Source organism: Montipora capricornis, chromosome 7 (genome assembly GCF_036669925.1).
Source record: "Montipora capricornis isolate CH-2021 chromosome 7, ASM3666992v2, whole genome shotgun sequence".
Classification (NCBI taxonomy): Eukaryota; Metazoa; Cnidaria; class Anthozoa; order Scleractinia; family Acroporidae; genus Montipora; species Montipora capricornis.
This window is the reverse complement of record NC_090889.1, coordinates 46,103,481-46,127,480: the sequence shown is the minus strand read 5'-3', so window position 1 is coordinate 46,127,480 and position 24,000 is coordinate 46,103,481. Positions and strand designations below refer to the sequence as shown.

Sequence of the window (24,000 nt, the reverse complement as noted above, 5' to 3'; positions counted from 1 at the left end):
AGTCCCCTCGTGGGGTTAATGGTGTTGTCAAGGGAATCCCCTTTAGCCACTGTTCTAGAATAATACAAGAATTCTTAAGTTACTGTTCCACCGCCGTCATGTGGAAGACAAATTCTTCATTTTCTCTCAGAACAGCTGGATGTCAACTTTCTCTTTATTAATTATCCCATTAACATTCAACAGCCAAACAATCATTTCAAGAACCTGTCACATACACAGCGGATATGTGAAATAAATGATTATTTGGGCATTTTACAGTTCAGATGCATCTTCAAAACGGATCCATGATATCGTTGGTCTTACCGCGTTTTAGTTTTCCTATCTAGTTAGACTCTTGATAACTAATTACTCGTCCTCCTAACTGAATGTACGGCTATGCATTTATTTGGTTTACGGTTCAGCCCTCGACGAAAATTGTCTCATTGGGATGTTGTGCTGAGCCGCTCAGCATGAATATCTGTTTGGTATGTCCTTATTTACCTGCAATAGTCGTCGTATCTACGACCGAGAGACAACTCAGCAAATGTCAACCATATCATCGATGTTTCAGATTGAGGATTGATGTTCCAATGGCAGCGAGATTCTTGGTACTGTACATAATAGAAATTATGACTGAATGGCTTGTCAGCGCTGGAGAAGTAGTTGCTATCTTCTGTAAGGTAGCCCCCACATACTGTGAAAACAAGGAGAACAACGGTACCTCTATCAATACGGATTAAAAGGATCCACAACGTTACGTTTGTACTAGAACGTAATACTACCTTGAGAAAGAAAAAACTCAAGGTTGATGATATGGACTGACTTCCTAGGATTGTAGTAATAAAATGTTTATTCTGTTGTGGAAAATTTAGAAAACTCTAGTTGCGCATACCTCCATTCGACGTGGCTTCCCATTCATGTTCCTTCCTTCCCCTTTCGTTTTCCTTCGCAGAAGATTACGAAGGGAGATTGATTTCTACCGAGACTGAATATCTGGGTTAACCCGGCCTCGGAAAGGGGGAGGGGGCTTGGGCTGCTACCAGCCCTTCCCTGCGGGGGAACGTTCGAACGTTTATTTACAAATGCTGTTTCACTCAACGGGGACAATTTCATAATTATTTCTCCAATGTTCTTGATGTTCCCATGGCATACATCGTTGTTCTTAATTCCATTTGTGCGGGTTTTAAACTTCAGTCAGTCAGCCAGTCACTCAATAACTGAGTCAACACCCATCGACGTAATTTTGAGTTTGGCTCTAATTTCTTGTCGTTACGTTCGTAATTCTTACAATGCTATGTAAGTTGGTGTGTTTGTTTGCTTGCTTGTTTAATGGCCCGTCACGCAATCTTTTTTCCCCGACGTTCGTTGCAGAAGAAAGAATGGGCGGTAACGAGCCATAATAACATTTTCACCGGAGGCTAAACTTTAACAGTTTTAGGAGAATTTAATACAGTGTTTTCACATAACGTCATTAACTTGTAAAATCAAAGCTGCCAAGTTTTCTAACTTTTTTATCGACACCAGGTTTAAAAAATTACTTCGAAGTAAATGTTTTTAGCGGAACTCTGCGCGGAGCACCATAATTAAGAAAATATGGTAACCCTTAACCCATCGATGCGAGAAATTTTGGCTTTATAGCTATGACGTCATCGACCGTCCGTACGTCGGCCCCTCCATGTATGCCAATGTGACCAGTATCACGCTAGTTTACAGCATACATCTTTGATATTGGACATCCATGTTTTGATCAATTGACACCTGTCATATCAAGGTAACAAAGTATCGGCTGACCAGCGTCACGTGACTATATTGCGGGCTCAAGTTTAAAGCTCATTGAGGTCAGCTGCCTTTTTGAAGTTTACCGCTGACCGGGTACTGGTTTCCATTGAATCGCAGGTTCAACCCAGGTAAACCCACCTAAAGATAAGCGAGGCTCTATTTTTCGCGCGCCTTCTGTGGCTCGACGCGGCTACACGGCCATACCACGTCAACTATAGCTCGAAACAGTCAACACTTTTCGTGTTCAGGTGGAAAACGGTTTGGACAGTGCTTTCTTTCTGCATTTTTTGCTGGTTTCAATCCAGTTTGACATATCATGATAGCTGTAGTTCACACTGGTGGCTACGCAGTGTTTCAAGTGAAGCATCGGAGGGTTATAAACTTAAAGCTGATTGTTTATTTTTAATTTGTTTAGAGCTGCTTTTTTCTCTGTTTTGCAATTTTTGGCATATCTTTAGAGTTAGAAGCTCTGATAGGGTTGCATGACCCCAGGAGGACCTATGACTAGAGCGGAAACGAAAGGATAAAGAAAGAGAACGACAACGATAAAGGAGAATACCAGTAATAGGTCAAACTTGGTGGAAAAGTTACAAATTCTTTCCTTGGGAATTAAGCCGTTGTTGTTTTTACGCATGCGTATTTTTAAAAAGTGGTTTAATCGGTTTTTCCTTTGTTCAGGAATGAAACTCGAATTTTCATTCTCAACTAGAATTAAATAACAAATATATGCAGTCTTTTGGACATAGAAGCTAATAGAGATTACTTCATGGAAAATGCGCGCGTAAGATTTTTATTAATGAGTTGAGTAGTAGCAGAAAACGAACTAGTGAGCGCAGCGAACGAGTGAGTTTTCAGAAACGAGACAACGAGTGAATAAAAATCGTACAAAGCATTTTCCATGCTGTAATGTGTTTATTTCATTGGTACTGAGGTTTTTGCGTGGTAATGTTTGATGAACAAATTTATTTCGCACAAATGGAGTGGGGCGATGAAAGCAAGAAACAATGGTTTAAACTCGCCCAGCCGACAATTTATTTAAAGAAATTTACTACACTTACTGTGCTTCAGATATTCCAAAGGAGTACAAAGTGACGGGTGTTTTTAGTTCGCCGTTTGTTAAAGCTACCGGCCCTTTGGGTTTATTTCCCTTTCTCTCTTCTTTAGTTGTTTTTGTTTGGACTAAAGAACCTCTCTGGTTTCTTCCAATACCACGTCGTTTGTTATGCTTGCGGAATAGCCTTTTTTCTTCAGTTGTCGTTCCACGCTTGCCACTAAACTTCGAATGAAAGTCGATCTTGTTTGAAGTTTGTCCTTTCTTAGTTACATTGACGTATTTTGCCGATATTCTTGCTCCAAGCCAAGTTGGCATGTTTCAATGAAATACATGTACATCAAAATGTCAATGATTTAGTTTTCAGAGAATAAAGTACGTCAGGAAAACTTAATTTTGACCTTGAACTGACAAGTTGCCTGACGGTTTCTAATTTTAGCGTGGTTCCTATTCGCTAACTATTGACAGTTGACTCCGAAATAGCTTTTTTTTCCTTTCCATTCGCTCGCTAGGGTGTACTTGTTTTCTTCTAAAACTTATGCGATTCAAGAAAAATTCATTGCCAAACTGGTGAGTTGCAAAGTAACTTTCGCTCGAAAAACCGATATCGCACTCATCGCCTCGTCATTCATGCGATACCGGTGTTTGTATATGTATAGGACTACATGCTGTCCAATTTGGAAATAATTGGATGAGAAATTCTGAGGACAGCTAAAATTGGACGAGGCCGTAGGCCGAGTCCAATTTGGCAGTCCGAGGGATTTTTTAAATCCAATTATTTCCAAATTGGACAAGCATGTAGTCCTGTTACCTATTAATTATATAGCTTCCAAAGAACGCCGTCAAGCTCGTGTTCGGGATCTCCTAAAGCTTTCTCACTTCGCTTCGCTCAGCACGCCACAGGTCAAACACTTAAGCCAAATTTTCTGTGCTTCTTAGAGTATTCTTGTTCTGATTTCTCCCTCATCTCGAGTAAATCAGTAGCATCTATCTCTGGAAACCTAGCTGAAGACTCCATTTAAAACTCTGAGTCGTCAAAAGGTGGAGAGAAATGTCGGGAAATTCGGCCATTATCAACACAAAACAAAACCTGCGAGCGATGATCGCTCGCTGACGTTAGAAAGCAGTGATAATAGCTACAACCTAATTGGCCAATATTCGGTTCATTTATTTGATTGGTTGATGAAAAGTATCCAGATTTTTCACAAATTATATGGACAGTTTGTTCAAAGCTGAAGGAACGTTCCAGCAAAAACTACCAATTTATTTTAAATTTGGACAGTTGGCAAAAATTAATAGAAAAATCGATCTGTTGGCAATATTGGATTTTGACGCAGCCTTATAATTACGAGTGAAATTTACCGTGGAATTCACTGGTTGAGCAATGAATTTTTCTTGAATCGCATATGTTTTAAAAGAAAACCCGTACACCGTCAGCGACGCAATGGAAAAGGAAAAAAGCTACTTCGGAGTCAACTGTCAATAGCCAAGAAAATGACTTGCACTAACCGGAAACAGCAAAACGCGGTCAATTCCAAAACCATTTATTTCCACTGACCCTACAGGTAGTAGGAATAAATAACCATGGAGCTCCGCTTTTAGGCTTGGCTGAATCTTTATATACCAGTTTAAGGCCCGTAGCGTTTGGTCGTTTCGAAACTACAGCCTTTTGAATTTTCGCTTTGCGTGACACCAACACAGTTGAGGAGATAAAGCTGTGATTGTTGTCAAATTAAGCATTACAAGCTGTAGAAGATGTATGATTGCTCATTTACCTCTGATCACGTAGCAAAAGACGAGGACTTTTATCGCAAACTGAAGTCACGAATATTTTGTTGATTTTGGAGGCTGCCATATTGGTGTCCCTCCGAAGAACAACAACATGGCGTCTCCATACAAACCTCTGTAAAATTGAGTGACATGATAAGGGAAAATAACTCAGAAACGATGCACCAAACAGATTTGAGACTTGGTGGAGTTATTAATGTATAAGTCTTTTATAACATTCTTTTTTTTTTTTTGCCTGTTTCTTCGAAGGGTTTCGGATTTTATCTTTTGCGTGACAGATGAAAACTCACTCTATACGTTATTTCAAAACTTACGTGTTACTGTCGCAACTGCATATTCCCCAGTTCCTTTTCTAGTAAAACCTGCGACGGCAATGAGGTATGTCGATCCTTCCTCCAGGTTACTTAATGTATTTTTTTGTCGTGTTTGTATCAGTAATCATCCATTTGGTATTATTTAATTCATCCAACTGAGCGTGTGTAATATTATAGCCCAGTATTCTTCCTTGAGCGTCTTCAGGACGAATATCTTCCCGGGTAAAGCTGATGCTGTGATCACGAACGTTTATATTCCAGTTATACAAATAAGGTCCTCTTCTAGGTACTGAGGAAATTAAATTTAAAAAATAAGTCAGTTAATGGGAAGGATTATCAATCTGCTTTAAGACACTCATTTTCTCTCATGAATGCAATCGTTTTTTCTGTATTAGTACTACCGTAACCAAATTCCGACTTACAAGGAAGGATTACGTTTTTGCAAACGTTGGCCGTGAAGCACTTATATTTGAACACACTTAACTGATTAGAGTGTAATGTGAAATTCTAGGTTTCTATCCCATATGAACCATGTGAGCGTTAGCCCTACTGATGGAAATGGGCCCCACACAAGGACAGAGAAAACTTCTGACCAGGGTGGGAATTGAACCCACGACCTTCGGGTTAGATCCCCTCTGCGCTACCGACTGAGCTACAAGGTCAGACGCGAGCAGGCCGTGGGAACTGAAGATGTTAAAGTCACGGCATAGAAAATGTACAGCTAAGTACAAGGAAGGATTACGTTTTTGCAAACGTTGGCCGTGAAGCACTTATATTTGAACAGACTTAACTGATTACAGTGTAAAGCCTCGGAAGTGCAGCGGTGATCTGACCCGAATGTTGTGGGTTCAATTCCCACCCTGGTCAGAGATTTTCTCTGTCCTTGTGTGGGCCCATTTCCATAGGTAGGGCTAACGCTCACATGGTTCACTTGGGGTAGTAACCTAGCACTCCATATTACACTCTAATCAGTTAAGTCTGTTCAAATTCCGAATTAGCCAACCAGAATCCGTGTATACTGTCAAGATATCCTCTGATCTCAAGTCACTGAGTTTGATATGACTAGGATATCATGGTCAGTTGGCTGAATCTGGGTACGGTAAACACCTAATCGCAACTTTTTTAGTAAGCTTCGGCATATCAGGTTCGTTTGGTCTCGCCAAGGGTACTGATTTGGGCTTGACTACGTATCCCCAAAATACGAACTTAGTGGCTCACTGCTCTACCCGACTCGCCTGATATGCCGCTGAAGCATGGTAAAAGGTACGATTAGGCATAACAACGAATTTGTAACAGAGAAAGTAAATGAAAACAACACAAAGAGCAAAGCACGTTAGTGTGTCGCCTTTCTCTTAACCTGGGCGTTTCTCCGATTGAGGCAGTTAAGGCATTTTAACAACAACAACAACAGTAATATATTTTTTTTTGTACTGTAAAGTAAACTAGCTAGCTAAACAACAAATGTATGAATTAAAAATACAAACTTGAGTAGCTGGTCTCCAAGATAAAGAAAAAGCTAAACTAGTTGAGAGTGAGCGAGTGTGAACAATATGCTTATCTGAAGTTTTGATAAAACATGAATCAAACGTCTTTGGTAATTTACCGTTTATGAACTGGTGCATAAAGAACAGAGTTTGAAGTTTATATGATCCTGAAGTTTTAGAAGTTTGAGTTGAGCAAACAAAGGACTAGTATGAGCATCAAAATTAGAAATGGTATTTAAACGGATAGCTTTCTTTTGAATTCTTTGGAGTGGTTTAAATGGTACATCTTAATAAGGGCTAAGCTTAAACAAGAAATATCAAAACTAATTAATGTTAATCGAATGACGTTTCGATGCATCCAACAGCATTGTCAAGATTGAATGCCCCAAGTTGTTATAAAAAGGAATGCCATTCTTGGATTCATTCAACTGTCGATTAACATTACTTTAATATCTTTTCTTTACCGATCAACTGATCGTGTCCGAAAGCGTAAACAAACTTTGTCAATTGTGAAATGATAAACTTACCGCCTTCATCTGTTTGGACAACTATGCTGTCACTTTTATAGATGTCGCCATTCACATCAACCAAATAAACAAGGACTATGTACTGACTGAATACGGGGAGGTCTGAAACATTGACGGACGTGTTCGAGGAGTCTACTATAACAAGAAATGAACTTCTTCCTCCGTCTTTGTAATATAACCGCGGTCTCGTTTGATTCAAGGACAAAATGAAGATATCGGCTGGTAAGTCTCGTGGTACGTTGCTCCAGTCAACAAATAAACTCTTCTGGCTGGTGTTGAAACCATGTATATTCCATGCAGTTGAAGGAGAAAAAGAGCTACAACGTAACGAAACAATATCATAACAATTTAAAAAGTAGGACAAGCACCCTAAAATAAGGAATTCGCTACGGTGGATCGGAGCAAAGCGTATAGAGACCGAAGACTTATTATTTGTTTGTTTTAAAAGTAATACGGAGAACAAGAAAGAAAAAGAAAAGCTTTTACCCCATTCGAGTTCTTTCCCAACTTTCCTCGTTTTTTGTTAAAAGAAAAACAAAACGATAAAAGGGACTTTCTAGGTATACCTGAATGGAGGCTTCTTCTTACTAAAACAAATTCTAGATTCAGACGGCTGTATCTGCTGTATAGTTGGGTCTGTAGAGTAACAAAGTTTCCTTCGCCAAACTGCAATTCTATCACGTCTCGATGATCTTCAAAGCATCGTTCACGAGTGAAGATCTCAGAGCCATTGCTTGAAAAAAACCTTTAGAAATTCACTGGAAAAAAGATAAAGAAAATATCAGAATGTGACAGGTCTCTCACGTTCTTGGTCCTTTTGCGTGACGCGAAAGAAAGAGCAGGAGGATAAAAAAACGTACGGTACGCACGAGGGCGCGAATTTTCCGCACTAGAAAATACAAACTCTAAAGGGACACTGTCAGCTGGCGCACATGCGCATAGGATACAATTTCACCGAAAGACGCTGCCGAGCCCGACTAAACAAGATGGCTTGGTTTGCAGGATTCCCTGTGAAAGCGGTAAAGTCTACATCGGCGAGACTGGAAGATCTATGCAAGATAGAATCAAAGAACACGAGCGACACATCCAACTAGCCTTTACCCAGACCTCCGCCGTTTCAGAACACGCTAACAACACCGGACACAACCCGCTTTGGAACGAAGTAAAATTTATTGATCGTGATCCTCATTGGTACACAAGCAGGGTCAAAGAGGCGATTCACATAAGACTTCACTAAACCACACCGTGAACAAGGATAGTGGAATAGTGCATAGTGGAGAGTGCATTGTCTGACCCTACCAGTAATTCAGAGAGATCTGCGATTGGTGGAAATAAACAAATATTGTATTGTATTGTATTGTATTGTATTGTATTGAATTCCGGAAGCATGGATGACACGATCAAGAAACGCAACAACAGGAGAACCGTACGACAGCGGACCGTCGAAGGAACAACAAACCGAAACAGCGAGGATCAAAATGCAGCAATCACAGCGGAGTATCCTGCTTAAAAGGTGACGCGTAACCAGTCGACCTCATTGCCTGATGAACACTAGCTGTTTGCAGTCGAAACGTCGCGATGTACATCACAAGTGACCACATCGTGAGACAAACGAGAATAATTTATTATTATTGCACTTCACAACTATGAATAACAGCAACCTTTTTTACGACATTAACATAAATTTTATGCCGCGAATATAAAAAGTTACCATCAACGAAAAATAGTAAGGGAGATTTTTGCTAGTTTAATTTTTCTATTGTTCTTTTGGCTGCACAAGTAAATCGCAAAATCGAAAGTGACATCTTGCGTGTTACTAACAATTGGATACATCTATGGCAAAATGACGGCAAGACATCGGATGGTTGTTTTACTAGTTTGCTTTTTTTTTTTTTTTTCAACTGTTATTAAGTAGACAAGAAATGTGATAATTCAACACAAAGATCACAATGGTCTAACTCGTGAAGTTGACCATTGTTTCTGCGAGGTCAAAATTTCACTCTCCTAGACGAAGTTCTTTATCACCAGGCAATTCCATCGTTTTGGAAACAGAAACTGCTTTCTTATTCATCGGCGTCCCAAATTCCTGCCGATTTTCTGGGCTCATTTTGTTGAAGATTCAAGCACTCTTCCAACAGACCTGTTCATTTTTTGTGTTTCACCCAGTTTATTTTCCGGTGCGGCTGTTAAATGACATGATTATTTGAAAAGGCTTTTCAGCTTTTTTTTTTCTCTCTCACCTAACACACAGGCTGCTTCCTCTTCTATATTTTTCATACAGATATAATTTTTCTAAAGAAAAGTGAAACAAAAATCAAACATTGCGTGAATAAATTAGATGAAAAGATGAGGCTATCTGTGAAATCAACAGACACAGACTAGTCGATATAATCTACATCCTTGCCTATCAGCAAAATTTAAGTAGCATTGCCGAACGTGCACTTACACTAAAAGATTTCATTTGACATATGTGAAAACTAACTTGCGATTTTTTCATGTTTCGTTCAATTCAGAAGAGCTCACCTTTTTCTATTACTGGAAAAAAATTTTGAACGCAAGAGTCGTGGGAATAGACCTCTTAGCTTGTACGTTTTGTTTTCAGATTTCAGACCACGTGATGTTCCCAAGGGAATTTTCCTTTTGTTTTTTCATAAGTTATGCATACATGTGGACGTGCATAAGACGACATTTGAAAGAAACTGTTCCTAAGAAAAACATCACGTGGTCTGAAATGGGGGAAAACAAAACGTACAAGCTAAAGAAGTCTATTTCAACACAAACAAGCTGATGAAATCTACATTTTTTTGCTGATTGATCGCAATGATGAAGATAAAAAAAAAAAAATTCTTCTGTTTTTCTTTCCGTTGCGAGGGAAGATACTGCTGAATGTTTTTCAATGCAGACAGAGAAGTTGACCCGGTTTTTGAGTGTAAAAATATTATGGTCGACTGGTATTGTTTTGCTTGTTTATTTGACTTGCAGAATATCTGTAGAATTGAGCCTGTGTGACGATCTTCGTAGAACAGAAGTGACAAAAGAGGCCGATTTTGATTTAAGACATTTAAGAATTTAAATATGTCTGTTAATTTGATAATAACATACTCAAAGAGTTTTCATTCTCTTTTCATTAAGAACATTATGAAAAGAAAGAGGCGACAAGTGGGCCGCAAACAACCATCAATTGTTGTAATTCAAGAAGTTGAAGACCTACAAATCTTTCACTCTCTCAATCACTCATTCACTCACTCACTCAGCAGCCCGATGACAATATGGTAGTGCACTACCACACAAAAAACTAGTGTCCAGGTTAGCGCGATCCCACAACTGACTGAGTCCCTTTAATATATGTAAACTGGTTATCCTCTTGTAACAAAAGTCCTCCGACCAATGTTCGACCAAAAATCCAGGGATTTTGAATATATTCTTGTCGCAATCTTAAATGAAAGATAATGTTTCGAACTCTTCTTGCCTATTTTATTCCTCTTCAAAAAGTACATTAAAAGTGCTGGAAAATGGTTTTTTTTTTTATAGATTCCCTGTTTCGTCGTGCTGAATTTTGTTTTTAGGGACATAAAAGGAGAAATAAGCGATAAGACGGATGAATATGGGACATCTCATTTCACCTTGCTTGTAGCATAAGTTTTGCTCTCTGTTGCGCTGGCTGTTACTCTGCGAGCAGAGTCACTTTCAATCTTTTTAGATAAGTCGGGAAGAGGAAAGTAGACTCTGCCAGCCGGCTTGACATTTCGTGTTGAGCATGCGTTAAAAATTGAAACGTATCGGGAGTCCGTCACGCCTGACTAGTAACCGCAAAACCACAAAACCAAAAAAACAACAGTAGATTTTTGAACAACTCTCTGGCAAACACACGGCAACCGAGGATTCATTTCCTTCAAAACTCAAGATAGTTCAAGTTTTTTAAATTGCCATTTTCATTGTTTACTGAAAAAAATTAATAGGTTTTTCAATTCTGGCAAACTAGTTTCTGTAACCGACATACGGAGGAAATACTGTTGTAAATTAAAAAAAAAAAAAAAAATGACGCGTGGCGATTGACCATTCGCACAAATTAAAAAAAAAAACAGGTTTGACTAGTCGAAACTGGACTGACTCATCCATTTCTTTGAATGAGCGGCAAATCAAAGAAAGCCGAGCAGTCTTTGCCCGTAGCATTGTATTCGTTCTGTGTCTTTGGATAAGGTATAGCATTAGCCTTGTAGATGGAAAATGGTCTTGCTACGCTCGCCAAAGGAAAGGAAAGGAAAGAAACTTTATTGAAGTGTCTAGTCGTTCTAGCGCTGAAGCACTCATTGGGGACACTGTAAATTGACATTAACAATTAACACAAATCAAGTCAAAACGTTGTTTTTTCAGGAGAGGGGAAACCGGAGTACCCGGAGAAAACCTCTGGGTGCAGAGTAGAGAACCAACAAACTCACATATGACGCCGAGTCTGGGAATCGAGCCCGGGCTACATTGGTGAGAGGCGAATTCTCTCACCACTGCGCCATCCCTGCACCCCAACATAAATGCATTAGCTTACCGAATTTTCAGGGTATATTTAACTCGCATGTATGCACTGAGTGGTTTGTCAGGATTATCATGAAATTGCACATACAAGAGAGAGACGCCTAAGCCTTGTTTGAAGAAGTAAACAAATAAGTTGTCATCGGATTTTAAACATTATAGGCACTGGATTTGTTTATAAATTTGCTGATATCGCAAAAAAGGTTTGGCCAGCAGAAAAAATGTTTTTTGGTTCTCCGTTAAATTTAGACATTCCTCATCAGGCAAGGGCGGATCCAGGATTTTTTTTTAGGAGGGGTGCACAACTAAGGATAGGCGTAGCTGACTGTTGACGTTTTTTTTTTTTAATGTTGAGGGGGGCGCGGGGAGACAGAATACAGTTGCATTAGAAAGCGGAAGGTCATCTCAGGAAAGTGGGGGGGGGGGGGGGGTGCGCACCCCCTGCACCCTACCCCTAGATCCGCCCCTGTGTGGGATACCAAAAATGACAGAATCGGGTAAATTCTTTCCTACCAAAAAAACGAGACTCAAGAATGTCAACAAGATGGAATTTAAGACGTTTGGGCATCTTAAGTCACCAAAACTCACCTCCCGCAAAAATCGAAACGGAGTTCTTTTAGTGAAAGAAGGATGACTGCATTACTGATGCAACACTTCCTATCGTCCAGTTACATTGTAGCTCATTGTAGTCTGATTTCGTAAGGTGGATTGTTCCAAAGGACTGGTTAAAATTACCACCACAACCTTATAAAGCAAAATATAATGCAAAGGTACTTAAAAACTGTATTCCTAAATTCATATTCATTTTTCTGCAGAGCTTGCAAAGAAATTGGTTTTTGTCATAGAGACAAGTCAGAAAGCGATTTAAAAGCAGTTTTTAAATTTACCTCGCTTAGATTTATTTTGCTTGATGACCTTGATAAACGTTTTGCTTTGCACTTTAATACTTCAATTGATTTGCACGTCTTAACCCAGGGCTTTCCTTTCGTTCGTGTGCAAGGGTAATTCAGTTTTTTCAAGAAGTAAGGACAGCTCCAAAATTGATTGGTAAAACACAGATTGCAAACCGGTTTGCCATATAGACTTCAGGTGACATGACCATGCAATTGACACACCCAAAATGTTCCCCGAAAATATTATTATTAAAGTCTTGAAACAAAGTTTTACTACCAGGGCTTGAATGCTTCGTTTATGCGCCCACCCCACCCCTAGGCTGAATAAGGGATTCCCTAAGGACCCACTGCTAGCCTTTAAAATGTGTATAAAGAAAAGGACAAACATACCCAAACTCATTTCGAATTTCTTCTTACTTGATTCTCCTTTCTCCGACAATACATTGGCTGGACAAATGATTTTGTTTGACCTTGACAAGCCAAGGTCAACGGCTAAACTTGTCAAGTCTACCCGACACTATTTGCCAACACTCACCGACTACGAATGAGATCCACGGCGACCGAGGTCCCTCACCCACTGAAGTGAAAGCAGAAACCGCTATTTGGTACTTGCTTCCTCCATTCAAACCACGCAGCACCATCTGGAACACGTTTGGGTCGTTAATGGTAATGTTTTTTGCATGATCCCCATAGTAGTAATAGTAGTAGTAGTAGTAGTAGTAGTAGTAGTAATCATAATTTCTGTAGTGGACTGTGTAGCCTTGTATCTGGCCATTCGTATACTGTGGCTTGACCGCATCCAAAGTACCAGAATCTCATTTGGTTGGAAGTTCCTTACCCGCACATTTGTAGGTGCCCGACTAGGAGCTGAAAAAGAATCAATATGTAAGGCTGTTTTGATTATTTGTTGTTGTTTTTGTTATGGCATAGATTTATTGATTGATTGATTGATTGATTGACTGATTGTTGTCGTTGTTAAGTTTTGTTTTACCGTTGCGCTATCGATTGGACGACTTAGTGAGGGTGCAAGATTCAGGGATTCACTCATTATTGCATGTTTTTGTCGTTATCATTGTATTGAAATGTCATATAGTTTTGTTTATTGTTATTGTTGTTGTTGTTGTTGTTGGAGACAAGGTTGTCGTTCTGTAGTTTGGATTCCATTACCGTTGCCCTAGCTACTGGGTTACGCAGAAATAAGGGAGCAAGCTTGTATAACATGAGTGTCACCTGGCTCAACATTGCATCGCAGCTTTGCTCTTCATATCTTCCTTGAGGCAATTTACCACCATAATGCCAAGGGCACGCCCTCTTCTATCCTAGTCGAAGAGTCAGTTTAGAGCAACAGTGATCTCATTTTCTGAATCCCGCCGACGTCACAACAATTTTTTATGGCTTTATTTCCATCATTACGAAATATTTTAGAGTCAACTGGCTAATTTTCAGCTTGTAAAAGTAAGTTTACACAAACATAAAACTTTAGATTGTTGTCATGCGGGTCCTCACCTTCTTCTCCAGTCGTGATAGTTTGGATTTTAGTGGAATAAGTGACATTCTCGACGCCTACCGTGAACGCAAGTACCTGGAATTCATACACTCGGTTTGGCTTTAACAGCTTGTTTACAAAAATAATTTCGATCGTACAAAGACCAGACTTTGAACAAAACAGATATATTTGAGTTTTCCTCCGTGAACATCACCATAAAGTGGGAAATCGATACATTGAGAGGAAAAGCTTCCCACTCCACGGACACTGACGATGACGTAATGTTGTGAACTAACAGTTGCCATGATGATAGGTCAGTATCTGTCAGAAAAAAAGTAGGTAATTACTTAAATGAGGTATCTCAAATGTAAAGCGAGCAAGATCAATTATTGCGAGAAAAACCACTATCTAGGAATTACAGGAGCTCCATGATCTACACTGTCATGGTGTTAACCTTCTCAAATGATAATGTATAATGATGGTAATAATCTGACAGCATCTTCTATAAGCTGGAAACCTCTCCTTAGTCGAGGCACCTTTAAACTAAAGCTTTGACAATTTATAAAGCATTATCCGTGTTACGCTATACGATTTAAGTTTCTAAATCACAGTAAAAAAGCTCCATGCTCTCCCTCTGCAATTCTGCTAACACCAACATGTTTGGCATAGAGACTTCAGGAGACATGACCATGCAATTGACACACCAAAAATGTTCCTCGAAAATATTTATTAAAGTCATGAAACAAAGTTTCCCTGGTCCCTTACCACGTAAAATGTAATAGCTTTATCTATGTTGGCGCTACTCTTTAGAATAAATAGATAGATATATAGATTTGTTTGATACCTATCAAGGGATCTTCAAGTCCAAGATACCAGACTGAAAATCCATTTGAATAGCGATATGTGTTGTTCGTGTATTGAAGTGCCAACTCTGACTGGTCGCCGTGAACAACAAGAGAAAAAGGCTCTATGTAATCGCATAATAAGATGTCATTATTGTACTGGGTTTCTTCTCCAGTCGCCACGCGAAGCCAGTTGTTTGATCTGGGTAGAAGAAAAAAGTTATCACGGTTATATAGGTAGGTTAAAGTCTGCGTTTCAACCTTGTACGAGAACCATACGCAATAAGACAACTTCGTATATAGAAATAAGAAATCACATTTCTTTCAAGACTACTTTCAAGATCACATCGAAGAACAACGCAAGAGTTCAATGTTCAGTAGTAGGATCCAGTTTTCCACACACTCGCCCCCGTTGATTCATGACATTAATCAATCAAAGTTCAAAATTAGGAAAATCTCATGACAAACAAACTTATTACAAAAATACTCCTACACATCACTTTAGAAAGGTTTCTTAGCTAGAATTTACAACAACTGCTGGGACATCTTCGTCTCTCACTTGCAACTGTAATAGGAACAGCGTTATCCGGTTCAGTATTCAGCTTCACTTCCAAAGGGTAGAGTCTCGGCAGTGGGTGTCTCCATTCTGACGAAGGCAAGTTGCCGGATTTAACTTTCACCACTGCACTTCGAACTTCGCCATCAGGACCAGGAAGTAGGCGTTGAACCTCTCCAAGTCGCCACAGCTGTCTTGGGATCGTCTTCTCATGTATGCACACAACATCTCCCACTTGAACCTTATGGGGTGAGCTAACTCTCTTAGAACAGCGATGTTGTTCTCTAAGTTGTGTGAGAAACTCTGCTCGCCAGCGGTTCTAGAAATGATCGAGGATGCGCTGTAAGAACCTTGCTCTCCTTAAAAGCGCTTGCTGGGTATGTCCATCATCAATGGAATAGTTCTTTGATGTCATTGACAGAATTCTTCGGCCTATGACTAGGGGGAGACGGCGTCAGGGGTTTCTCGAACTCATCATAAACGTAAGTCAACGGACGTGTATTCAAGACTGCTTCAAGGTTGTAGACAGTTCGTCGTAATTCAATCGCGCATTGCGTAGGCACTTCTTTAAACTTAACTTGACAGACTTCACAAGACGTTCAAAAAAAAACCACCCCAGCAAGGGGCTGCCTCAACATTGAACCTTCATTTTGTACTATCACGCAGACAATAGTCCTGCACCCTTGAGTCCTTGAAGGTCTTTACATTCTCATGACAATCAAGGTTGGGATTCCACCTTCTTCCTTGAATTCACTTAAATCGAGTGAGGGCCTTGACAACAACTTTCCGCTGTCAGACTTGGCTCAAGTTCGAGATGCCCATCTCGGCTTGGAAGCGCCTTTGAATAAGCGCTATGTTAAACTTTTGTTTATTTCCTCCCCCTTTAAAACAAATATATCCCTGACATACATATTACGGCGTAAAGTCCACTCCAACAAGGGCCGAGACACTCAAAACCTCACCCAGGAAGTGGTGGGGAATGAGGAACTGCACAACGTTCCTACCTGCTATCTTGTCTTAAAAAGAGATGTGGTGGTTATCTTCCACAGGATGATAACTGGGTTCAGTATACCAAGGGGGTCATTCCGATTGCTCCGTCGCTGCGAGAAATACTTCTCCTTTGTAATGGGGCAATCATTGTTTGACTTCCATTGGGAGAGGACAAGTTGCAGAGATAAACATGTCACTTTCAAAATTTCCCATCCAATTCTCCAGGGGTTACCTTTTGCCCTGAATTGACAAACTTGAGAAGGTCTGATTTTCGGTCTTGAATCTTAACATTCCTTCAACAGGCTGGCTTGAAACTCCAGCTTCCAGAGGCGACCTCTTTCATGTTGTTTTCAATTCTTTTGTGAACTAGCGTAAGAATTAGACATCGTGCCACTTTCGGCATACATAAACATTCCACTCTTGAAAGATGATTTCAGATTCTTGAACAGCCACTGGAATAAATCACTATCCAGTGGGTAGCGCAATTGATTTTCGCTACTGGATAATATGTTTTATTCCGGCGGATAGCGCTATCCATCGACTGTGCACAACTGGGGACAGATCAATAAGAGTCTTCTCCCACCAACAAAATTGTCCACACCGTACAGGCTGGTCAAACACACACACACAACAAAATTCTCCGGGAATATGAGTGGAGGTTACCTGATGATGAATAGTTTGCCATTCAACACGAAGATACTTGCCCAGGAAATGACCAAGGCGACTACAACACATGCCAAATCTGTAAAACTTGGAGATTCACAACCCCACCCTGGGTGTTTGCTACCGACATCATCGACCCACAGGAAGCGAAGATAGTCCACGATCTCTTGAAGTTCAACTGAAATTGTTCCGAAAGGCTTCTCTGTTCTCCCGAGATGGCCACTTCATGAAGCGGAAACCTCAAAAGGATGTCGTAATTGAGGAAAGACAGTGGTGGGCCAGCATAGAAGACAATCATTAAAGACTGGGTGTGGAACTCTGTGCTTTAGCGCTGGGCATCATAAACCATTGCGCAGGCTTTGTGGTTTCCTTAGAAAACACGAATCACTTCATGATGGAAATGTAATGCACCTTGCAAACACCATAAGTAGTTCCTTGATCTACAGGTTCAATGATCCCTTGTTTCAGCTGTTCTCAAATGACATACACTGCCTGGACAACATCAGGCTTTACACAAAGACGCCTTAACAGTGACACCATCTTTGATTTGTCACAAAGTACAATTATCCAGGAAGGAGGTCATGATCCTCCCCGAATGTAGTCACTGGATATCTTGCTATAACAAATTCAACTTCATTAACAAACTTGTCATACAGAGTGGCACTGTGATCATTAATTCCAAAGGATTCATAGTCCCAGAATTTTCTCAGTTCTGATGCAAAATCATCATGATTAATTACACTCGATTCAACCTTGAAAACATGAGTTGCAGTGAGACTAAGAGTGTTGGCATGGACATTATCACACATGACCATAGAGGGTCCAGAGAGGACAAATCCTAGCTTTGTGGCTAGGGCACTGGTTCCCATGGTGCACCCCTCACTATAGTACCTTCTACCAAGGACCAATAGTAGTCAGCCCCAATGAGAATACTGACTGCTAGCACTCCACCAGCAGCTCTGTCAGCCAATGGCAGGTTACGGAGATGCTCATAGCTAGACTGAGTCAGTTTAGTGGACTGTTGGGTCTAGGAGCACAGTTGCGTCGCATAACGTTTTAATGTCAACTTGAACAATCTCACAGGTACGTAATCTGGCATCTGATTCTCCAAAGGTCTTGATCAGCAGGGAATCTCTACCAACAACGGGTAGCTGCAATTTTTCCTTAACAGTCTGAGTCATGTAAGATCGCTGACTGCATGAATCGAAAACAAGACGCACATTTAGTGGCTTACTGTCATTGTCTGGACGTACGACTTCAGCAGTTGCAGTTTGCAACAGCACGGACCCATTAGGAACATTCTCAACTTGCTCTGCTCCACTCACAGTGTGTTCAAAACTCTCACACAAAGGAACATGGTGGGGTCGTTGACATTTGAAACATTTCACAGGACTCTTAAAGTTACGTGACAAATGACATCTGCCTTTCTTCGTCAAAACTTGTTTTCTAGACTCAGCACTTATGACCACATTACATTTAGAGCTCTAATGATTTTGATTGCAAAACGAGCACCACACACGAGAAAACTGTTTGTTCTTAGCACTTTCAGAGTACAAAGCAGACGTAGAATGAGAGTACAAAGCAGACGTAGAATGAAGCGACTCACCTCTCTGAAACGAGTTTGACGGTCTGACATTGTTCTCTCAGTTGCAATCCCTTGTGTAATTCAATCACGATTTCTTTCAAATCCCATGTTTCTGATTTCAAATTTCATGAAATTGCAATTCTAAATTCCCTCGGTAATCTCTGCATGACAACCGGTGTTTAAAACAACCATACATTTCAGAGGAGATCTCCATACTATCTACAAACTTCGAAGCCGCTTAACTTTGCTTATACATGCAACTTTGCATGGGAATTTTTGCGAGCTCCTCTATGTAGCTGGAGATCACAACCTGTGGGCTTCCGAATCTTCGTTTGAGTAATTCTACTGCCTTTTCGTAGTCAGCGCTTGTTAGGGCGAGGCCAGCGACACCGCTTTTGGGCGGTGCCTGTTAGAAGCGACTTTTAGATAGTTGAATTAGAGCACTCCAGACAGGTTTGAATTCTCGTGAAGTCGAAAGATTCCCAAAAGGGATACCACTCGATGGGTTTCCGTGAAATTTTTACAGCTCGAGCTTGGGAAGCTTTGCGTGCGTGTAAACTTTCTGTAGGTGATCTTGAGCACTTCCCGAGCTTTCCAAAGTATTCGATTGCTGATATTTTCCTTGAGATTCCTGCGCAGCTAGTGCCGATTCTAAATCCACCATACACTCCTGAATAACACACATAAGCTCACAGCTCTCAGAAACATCAGAATCGAGCTTTGAGACATCCTCCTGTCCAGCAGCTCGACAATGTCACGATCCAAAACTTGTAGCTCTGAACACTTTGTTTGAAGAGAGCTACGAAGAAGTTTCAGCTTTCTCGTTTCTGTGGGATTCCCTCCAGATATTAAATCTTTTGCTTCAGCGATTGTTTTTCGCACCAAATGTTGGTGACTAGCGCAAAACTTTATCAGATTATTTAATTTCTTCTTCTCGGCCATACCTTGATTCCCACCAGTCATTAAAAACAAATAGCACGCAACACGAATTCAAAGGTGATTAATTAAAGATTCTCTTAGTTTCCGAGCGGAATCCGTCCCGGGTCTCGGCACCAGGAAGATCATATCGAAGAACAACGCATGCGTTCAATGTTCAGTTCCTTGGGGGTCAAAATGTGCCACCACTTTATGTAGTCGGATCCAGTTTTCCACAAACCTATTGGTCATCAGGTCAGGAGGTATCTCCGGTTACTGCAGGTAGCATGAAGGGATTAGGAGTAATTTTATTCCTTTCTGGAAGAATATACTGTAGGTACTCAGAGAACAAGTTGTCTTCTCAACCACATAACACAATGACCCCAAGCCAGGGCTCGAACACGAACCGCTAAATCCGGAGTCCAGCTCAATAAACATTAGGCTACTACACCATGGTTAAATGGTCACACAAAATCTTGCTTAAAAATCGCCCAGATTCCTTCCTCAAAACTCCAAATTTCGTTTAAGGAGTTGTTCCTTTTCGAGGTTTAATTTTTAATTGATTTTAACCACACACCCTTTAGACCCATCGAGAGTATAGGCGCGTTTCTACTCCTTTGGGTAACATTATTGTTCTTTCAGTACGTGGCGCTTATAGCTGTTCATACCATATGCATGCCGAAGCAATTGTTAAACTTGATTGTTATAATAAGATAAATCTCACCTGCAATAAGGACGATCGCCATTTACTTCAAAGGAATTAAAATTTATCCATATCGCTTTGACAGGGCTCCCGCCAAGTTGCGGCTCAATGGTCCAGCGGCAGTAATGCAACCCGCGAAAGGAACATGGGTAATTAGGGCTGTATAGTGTACCGTTTTTCGCAGTTAACGTACGTTGTGGTTCACAGGCTGACAAAAAAAAAAACAACGTTTCGGCTTCTATTTTATAAAGGTGGACACATGCGTTATCAAAGGGCAGCTGTTTTCAACAGGCTATTTTACATCTGTGTGAAAACGAGTCTTAATGCAAAACCATTCATATGAAAATGTGTTCTGCCTAGAGGTCCATTTTATATCAAACTCAGTTTCATATAAAATGTTTTGCACGAGGACTCGTTTTGAAACAGGCGCAAGGTAACTCGGAAATTGCCTATTAGTTTTAGCCCTGATTTCTTTATTATTCTCAATCCCTGCATTTCCTCTCCTGAGGTCAACAGTAGTTTCAAATAACACTATCCTTCAAATGACCGACACTGAACGTTAAGGTCAGTCTAGTCTGAGTATTAAGGCTTTTCGAAGGCATGATGGGAGGAAGTGGGAAAAAATCAAGACAAAAACTGATACTAATACTGATATTAGTTTTGCTTCGTAATTGGTTCCCCATTTCTTGGGCTAGCGTTCCAAAGTAAATCCATGCATTCTAGCACTTAAAACTACCTTAACATATTTACTAAGTTTTATGACTTCCAGTGCTGTTAAACCAAACAAATCACGAAGCCTACGAATAGCCACTTACTGGTGAACGCGTTTTCCCAAGAATACGGTCCAATTCCTTTAGAGGTAAACCCAGCGACCAGAATGTAGTACTCTTTTCCTGGCAGAAGCCCAGTTAAGATGTAACTTCTGGTCGATGCACTGACGTTGACCTGAGCGGAGAATTTTGGGATTCCATAGCACGAAGTTCTGTACTTAATGTTATAGCCAAGAAGTTTGCCATTGTGATATTTTTCGGGAATTGGATATATTGATATGTTGATGCTGTCACCTCCAGGATAATTGTTGTTAACGGATACATAAGGACTTATACTGGGTACTACGATGAAGAAAGAGAGAAAGAAGAAAAAAAACGTAAAATAAAAATAAAAAAACAAGTTTTATAGTGGAAGCGAAAAGGGTATTTTAATATTTTTGGTAGCTTTTTTAAAACAAATTTAATTCAAAATCCACGGGGGCAAATAAACGGGACTAACCTACTGGATTGTTTGTGCACAACTGAGCAATTTCGTATTAATTAGCATTATACAACGTGGTACGAGTACAAAATGCTATTGCGTGTGCGAATTTGGATTCCGTGCAATTCGGTTGTAAAGACTTCAGGGAACGACATCTCTCCAAATCATCATATATAAAATGATCGATTATCCCTTACGTTGAGTAATACTGACAAATAGCATAACTGATGTAAGAGATGTTTAACGAAAAATTCTTTTTTTGGTCTTTTTGCTTCATCTTGGTGAATGTTTAACCTGAACTAGCAATGCATGGCTGGGGCATTCATTTAGAGGGTGTAACAAATTATTATTACGGGAGCCCTACCAGCGCATTAACTATGACATGTATTTTTAGATCCGTCAGCTCACAAGCAGAAGAAGTCAGTTGAGTTCTATCTTCACTTTATCCTGATCATATTCTTTTGCTTATTAGATATTAGACTTTTTGTCCTCTCCTCTATTGGGTGTAATTTTGATTGGATCGAAATTGTTTTTAAGGCGGCTATGTGGCTAGCCACATAGACAAAGTTTATTCAATCAGAAACTTGTTTCTATTTCGTCCATTCCCTTTCCCTGAAAACAAAGCAAGCCCAAGCAATAATGTTCACTGTTGTGATATTGCTCTTGCAGAGAGACAGCATGAACGTACTTTTGAATGACTGCATACAACAAGTCGTTGGGTATATTTGTTTGCATTGCGTGTTTCATCTAACTTTACTTTTCACACTCACCACCTTCCTCGGTAAAAAGCGATACTTCTGAACTCCTGTGTGGTTGTCCTAGTACATCCACGACAACAGCGAAGAGACGATACTCAGTGCCACCTTTAAGTCCACTTAATGTTATGGACGTAACGTTTGGAAAAACAATGTCCCCTGCTATCTCTTGACCATCAGTAGTTTTTACTATTGCAACATAAGCCCGAACCTGGTTTCCAAGCCTGATATCGGTTAGGTTTGGCCATTGAAAGGTAATACTCGATTCTGAAACATTAATGACGGTAACATTCCATCCATCCACCTGTGGCGCTGTAAATAATGTTGGAAAGTCATTGTAATAAAAATTTTCTCCGTTACGAAGTTTAGTAGATAATGGTTGTCTACGCGTTATGCTATACATGTTTTGCATAAATTTATGTCTGTGTTCATACAAATTCTCATGCTATTATTTAGCATTGTTATAAACATATATAAAAGCAGTTATGCTTTCAGTTTGTCACTCTAGCTCCAAGTAATCCAGGCAGTTTACTTTATTTTGCTGTTCAAGATGGCTAACGAAAAAGCAGGGACTTCTTTAGACGTCGATCTGGCGGTCTCCGAAGCTGTTACTCGTGCAATGTCAGTCATAACGGACTCAATTTCCATTGTTATCGATACCCGTCTTCAAGCGTATAAGCAGGATAACTCACAGACGGTTGAAGCAGCGGTTAGACACGCGAAGCACGATCACTACGAATTTAAAAGTAGAGGGAACAAACAGCAATACGAACACGAAGAGGATGTCTTTGTTCACACAAATTCCCATGCTATTATTTAGCATTGTTAAAAACATATGTAAAAGCAGTTATGCTTTCAGTTTGTCACTTTAGCTGCAAGTAATCCAGGCAGTTTACTTTAGTTTTTGTTTTTTATTTTCATTAAATTTTTCTTTCCTTGGCTTTTCGTTTACAGTGCTGGCAGATCGGCCATTTGGCAAATAATTGACCGAAGAATAAGTTATCTTCATGTTGACTAGAGCGCGTTGACAATGCAAGTTTCATCGAGGGTCTATGTGGAGATTCTGATTTTGTTTATACTGAGCTCAATGAAGATAACGCTGAATTTTCTTGTGGCGGAGAAAAGCTTAATCAGCAAAGTAAATTCCCCGCCGCATTGTGTCAACCCTTTGTCAGTAGCCGAAAGAAAGAAACTACGCTTAGTTCTTGATCTGCGTGAAGTCAACAGATATTTAGTCAAATGTAATTTTCGTTATGAAGATCTTCGAGAATTAAAAGCAGTATTGTACGTTCTGCGATCACATTCCGGAAATTGGCAAATCGATCAGTCAAGATTTTTGTCGATAATCAGGGCGCGTCTCGTATCCTAACGATTGGAAGCCCAAAGCCTCACTTGCAGGAAGTATTGTTAGAGGTTTTAAAGCTCTGTTTCCGATTCGGAATTTCTATTGAGGCGCAGTAGCTACTCCGTGAGGAGAATCTTCGTGGCGTTTGAACCCCCGCGTAATCAGTATGATTGATAAGAAATGAGGGCCCCATTCGATTGATCGATTTTCCTCGCACCTTAACAACAAAGTTCCTAAATTCAACTCGAAGTTCTTCTCCTCCGGTTGTTTCGGAGTCGACACCTTAGCGCAGAGCTGGAGTACAGACAACAACGGGCTGTGTCCCCTAGTCCATCTGTTTCCACCATCTCGGAGAAAGCTGGCTAGCCACAAAGCTGTTGGTACTCTAGTAGTGCCGGAATGGCCCTCAGTATCGTTCTGGTCTCTGTTGCACAGCACTCCGGGCAGATTCGCCCCATTTATCCTTGTCGTCTTCGTGCTTCCGCGGATTGAGGATCTCCTTATCCCAGGCCAAGGGCACAAAGAGTATTAGCGTCCGCGAGACTCGGTGTCTTTGGAATGTCCGTC

At 40.3% G+C, this 24,000-nt stretch overlaps 1 protein-coding gene and 1 pseudogene across 5 annotated transcripts in view; both read right to left on the bottom strand.

The window, feature by feature from the left end:
- LOC138056101 (uncharacterized) overlaps positions 1–7,231 on the bottom strand; it is a 47,488-nt pseudogene extending 40,257 nt beyond the window's left edge.
- Positions 7,232–7,494: 263 nt separating this feature from the next.
- The window catches only part of LOC138057290 (uncharacterized), a 48,003-nt gene continuing 31,497 nt past the window's right edge, over positions 7,495–24,000 (bottom strand). The window contains exons 6-13 of one of the 5 annotated variants that reach the window (XM_068903340.1): positions 22,104–22,400; positions 20,898–21,194; positions 20,104–20,290; positions 14,673–14,872; positions 12,878–14,149; positions 12,038–12,193; positions 9,163–9,214; positions 7,495–7,680 (exon numbers count right to left, since the gene is read on the bottom strand). In XM_068903340.1, the coding sequence (XP_068759441.1) occupies positions 13,932–14,149; positions 14,673–14,872; positions 20,104–20,290; positions 20,898–21,194; positions 22,104–22,400 (1,199 nt within the window). In that variant the 3' untranslated portion in view covers positions 7,495–7,680; positions 9,163–9,214; positions 12,038–12,193; positions 12,878–13,931. Of the gene's footprint in view, positions 7,681–9,162; positions 9,215–12,037; positions 12,194–12,877; positions 14,150–14,672; positions 14,873–20,103; positions 20,291–20,897; positions 21,195–22,103; positions 22,401–24,000 lie in introns of those variants that run through there. The other 4 variants (XM_068903341.1, XM_068903339.1, XM_068903338.1 and 1 more) reach the window with 4 other exon arrangements.